This window comes from Sciurus vulgaris, assembly GCF_902686455.1.
Source record: "Sciurus vulgaris genome assembly, contig: HiC_scaffold_152_arrow_ctg1, whole genome shotgun sequence".
NCBI lineage: Eukaryota > Metazoa > Chordata > Mammalia > Rodentia > Sciuridae > Sciurus > Sciurus vulgaris.
In genome coordinates, this window is record NW_027632901.1 from 1 (window position 1) to 5,079 (window position 5,079).

Consider the following 5,079-nt stretch of genomic DNA (forward strand, 5'->3'; position numbering starts at 1 on the left):
AGCCAAAAGGGACTCTAAAGAGAATGCTGAAGAAGTGTCCCATAAATGCGGGCGGGAATGCGGAATGGTTTTTTCAGAGACGGTATGCCTTTATAATGCACACACTGAAAACATGAAAGAGCTAGAGATTACAAATGTCCATTATGTAAAAAACAGTTCCAGTACAGTGCCTCATTGCGAGCACACCTTATTCGACACACTAGAAAGGATGCACCGGCATCATCCTCATCCAATTCCACATCTAACGAAGCATCAGGAACATCATCTGAGAAGGGCAGAACCAAACGAGAATTTATTTGTTCTATATGTGGAAGAACATTACCTAAATATTTCTCTCCGAATACATATGTTAAAGCACACAGGTGTAAAATCGCATGCTTGCCAGGTCTGTGGAAAGACTTTTATCTATAAACATGGTCTGAAATTACACCAGAGTCTCCATCAATCACAAAAGCAATTCCAGTGTGAACTATGTGTTAAGTCATTTGTTACCAAATGGAGTCTTCAAGAACATATGAGTATTCACACAGGAGAGTCCAAGTACTTTTGCTCAGTTTGTGGAAAGTCTTTTCACAGGGGCTCTGGACTCAGCAAGCACTTAAAGAAACACCAACCAAAGCCTGAGGTTCGAGGCTATCATTGTACTCAGTGTGAGAAAAGTTTCTTTGAAGCAAGAGATCTTCGCCAGCATGAATAAACATCTTGGTGTAAAACCATTCCAGTGCCAATTTTGTGATAAGTGTTATAGTTGGAAGAAAGATTGGTATTCCCATGTGAAGTCTCATTCTGTCACTGAACCTTACAGGTGTAATATATGTGGCAAAGAATTTTATGAAAAAGCTTTATTCAGAAGACATGTAAAGAAAGCCACCCATGGGAAGAAAGGGAGAGCAAAGCAAAATCTGGAACGAATATGTGAACAATGTGGAAGAAAATTCACTCAGCTGAGAGAGTATAGGAGACACATGAACAACCATGAAGGAGTTAAGCCATTTGAATGCTTAACATGTGGAGCAGCTTGGGCTGATGCCCGATCTCTGAAACGCCATGTCCGAACACATACTGGTGAATGGCCATATGTCTGTCCTGTGTGTAGTGAAGCCTACATAGATGCTCGAACACTTCGTAAACATATGACTAAATTCCACAGAGACTATGTGCCTTGCAAAATTATGCTGGAAAAAGACACACTTCAGTTTCATAACCAAGGAACTCAAGTGGAACATGCTGTTAGCATCTTAACTGCAGACATGCAGGAACAAGAAAACAGTGGTCCTCAAGAACTTGAGACTGTGGTGGTGACAGGAGAAACCATGGAAGTTCTTGAAGCTGTTGCAGCTACTGAAGAGTGTCCATCAGTATCTACGCTTTCTGACCAAAGTATTATGCAAGTGGTTAATTATGTATTGGCCCAACAGCAAGGACAGAAGCTATCTGAAGTTGCAGAAGCTATTCAAACTGTTGAAGTAGAGGTGGCACATATTTCAGAAGCAGAATGAATATAGTAGTGACAAAAAGAAGAGACATCATATTTATACTGAACTCACAGAACATTTGTTTACAATTTCATGTGACTATCCACTTAGAGTTTATATATGTCAAGGTTCTGGGCTGTTGGTGACATTTCTAAACTCTAGCCACTGAGTTCTGTAGAAAAGTCCATTTACTGTAAAGAAATTGAAAACAAATCTATATGATGGTAATAGTTTATCATGGTATGCCCTTTATGAATTAATGTTTGTAAACAACTGTACTAAATTTAAAGCTGTACAGTATCATTTGTATTTTGACATTATTTTATATTATTCTGAGTTTAAAAGGCTGCACCAATTAGCTTTTCTTCTGTTTTATTCTCAACATATAGAGGTTCTGTGATTTCAGTTGCCCTGTTTGTGAATTAAAAAGCAAATCCTAATATAAAGCATTTCAGTAGGATGCATAGGTGTATTACATTTTTAAAATACTTTAAGATCTGTGATTCTTACTATTTATTTTAACCCCACATCAGGGGTTCTTTATTCTGTTTTAAAGCACTATTAATGAGTTACATGTTGTAATCAAGTTTGCACAATATTTTAACAATATGGGAAACCCATAAATAAATAGCTAATTTTAATATGCCATTAAATGCATGAGATGCCTTTTAAAGCCTTACTGTACTATCTCTTCAAGGCAGGTAATTGACAATAAGAAAAGAGTACTGTTATAAAATTGTTGATGGGCAGTTTCTCCTTGATAATGTAGGAACATAAATAAAGACCAAAAAAACCCCACATTCTTTTATTGAAGAATGAACAAGTTACGTTTCATGTTTTCAACTTTTGCATCATGTTTAATTGTTTTATTTGTTGAAAAACTGAAGTTGAGAAATAAGACAGCAATATAGACATCTACAGTTGTCCTGTGGATATCTCATAATTGTCCAGTAATTTCCAAATATTGAAAATTCTTCAGTGCAGCCCTCTTCATAGTATACTACTTGAAGAAATTAATGGATTATGGTCCTACCAAATTGTTGAAAATATTTTGAAAAGTTACCTCAACACTAAATTAATACATGTGTTTGATTTTTAAATTCTTGCCTCTTTAAGCTGTCCAACTTTCTGATTTTCAAAATAACCATGGGGAAATGCCACATTTCTCTCTAGGAAACTACCATTCAAACTATAATTGTTAAAATGAAGCTTTTAGGTATTAGAAGCTGTTATAAGGTATAAAATTAAGATATAAGCAAATTATATGTAAATCATTCCTAAAGCACAAGAAAAGAATGTGCCTTGATGTACATATATTATTCAGATGCTTTTTCAGTTTACTTTAAAAATGGCTTTATGGATAAAGAATGTGATAGCTGTGCATGCATTATACTTAGATATGTAATATTTGCATTTGCAAATTCCCTGTTGTTTTGGTAGTTGTGTGGCTGACTTTCAGTTTTAAGAATGAATCAACATACAGCCCATACGTTATAATGGCTGCTTGTTTACTGTATCTTTCAGTTAGTGAAAAAGTATTTCAATCTATTAAAATTTGGAATTGTGTCTTTTATGTTCCATTTTCACCATTGTTAATTAGATTTAGTTAATTGTATAAGATAATTAATGTATGTCATAAATATGTAAATAAAAGATGTTGAATCTTGCTTAAAAGCAAAAAAAATGTTAATTTAAAAGAAATATTCTTATTGTGTAATCTATGAAATGTATTTTTATATTTAATAAATAAATTATGATATTTTAATTATATTTTTTCTTATGTATTTATTCATAGTGGTTTAATAAAAATAACTATGCCCCTCCTTGCAAGTCTCATTAACCTACTATTTTTCATGGTATGTTCTAAGGAAATAATGAAAGGAACATATATTACAAAGTACACTTTTTAGAGTATGAAGTCAACGTAGACATAAGTATGAATAAAATTTCTAATGAATCTCAGTGTATCATACATTCAGAGAAAATTCTTGGAATTTTAAAGAAAGTGGCTTCAGGTTTCAATATAATTTCATAAATTTTTGCACTTTCTTTCCAATTTATTGTATTTTTCCACATTTTAATTCATGCTTTATAGTCATTTTATTTTAAATCTTTCCTTGATGTTTCCGATGATATTGGAAAGTAACTTATTTGTGCATTTTCTATATTCACTAATAAGTATGTTCTGCTTGGTCTTGGAAACAAATTTGTGAAAGTCTTTATTCATTTATGTACTAACTTTAAGCAAAAATACTTAAATACATATTAAATTCCACCTTTTCTCCCCATCTTTCATATTTCCACTTGTAAATGGCAATCTCAATTACAACCCATGCATAATTTACACAGAAACTCCTTCTACTCTAATATAAACTTTTTAAAGGGAAAGGTTGGCCCTATTTTACTGATTCATACTTTAAACATCTAGTTTATAAACACAAACTTAACAATTTCCACTATACTAAAAAAATTCTGAATGTCTTAATTTTGTTATAAGCCAGAGAATGGAAGAGAGGAGATGTTAAAAAAGCAATTCAACCAACAGTTTCAAAAGAACAGTAACAACAGAGCAAAAAGAACTGTTCCTCACTCATGTGTACATTTCAGTCCTCCATTCAAAATCCTCTAGGTGGAGGATGACCACCAAGGTTCTTTACCTTCTTCTTACATTCTTACCAGTCAAGAAGCAGCAGCTATTCTTACATTCCAAAACTTGTACTTTCCTCAAAATTTAACTTGCATTGTCCTTCTTTTCTCATCTGGAGCCAACATAGGTTCAATGTGAGCAATGTATGTTCTTCTCCATAAATTTTATTTTATGAGAGTGGTAGGCATTTTCTCAAGTGCTACTTACCATACTTCTGGTGGCTCAGGGAGTATGTCTTAGGAGCAGTCCTTTGGTCTAGCATTTTTGGACCATTTTTGTGTGTGTGTGTGTGTGTGTGGTACTAGGGACCATTTGTGTGTGTGTGTGTGTGTGTGTGTGTGTGTGTGGTACTAGGGACCAAAGCCAGGGCCTTGTGCTTACAAGCAAGCACTCTACCAACTGAGCTATCTCCTCAGCCCTGGTCTAGCATTTTTTATGGCTCAATGAATCCTTTTATCTATATTTTTCCCCTTTAGAGATCGCTTGGTTTTCAGAATTTTGATTTAACACCATTTTTTTAAAATCATAGCCTATATACTGTTTTCAAGTTCTATTTCAACTCCTAATAAATTGGAAATAATTGTTTTCTTATTGACATCATTTCTGACATCAAGTAGAACATTCCACCTAATTTCTCCCTGAAGAGCTGTTTTCATTCTTAGTCATTTCTCTAAATACAATCTTTTTGTCATTGGAACTTGCTTTCCACACTACAGAAAAGCAGGCATGCATGCAATGGAAATATGAATGTCCACCACCAGCTCAGTACGCTGCTTCAAAATTTCAATGACTTTCTATTGCTAAAATACTTCCATTGTTATATTAAGTACATAACAGAAATATAAGTAGTGTGGTCCTTGCCTATTGTTTTAACTTTATCTCTAATATGCCCCAGCCTAATATATACCTCATGATTTTCCAGTAATGTTTCCCAGTGACTCTAATAATTTATGCTTT

The 5,079-nt window shown here is 33.8% G+C and overlaps 1 protein-coding gene across 1 annotated transcript; it reads left to right on the forward strand.

The window, feature by feature from the left end:
- Positions 1-7: 7 nt before the first annotated feature.
- LOC306652236 (zinc finger and BTB domain-containing protein 11-like) lies at positions 8-2,121 on the forward strand (the record flags this gene model as incomplete). The annotated part of the gene is given in 5 exon segments (XM_079125254.1): positions 8-70; positions 72-107; positions 109-326; positions 328-690; positions 692-2,121. Coding segments are annotated over 5 exon segments (1,488 nt in total), but the record flags the coding sequence as incomplete, so codon positions are not given.
- Positions 2,122-5,079: the final 2,958 nt, after the last annotated feature.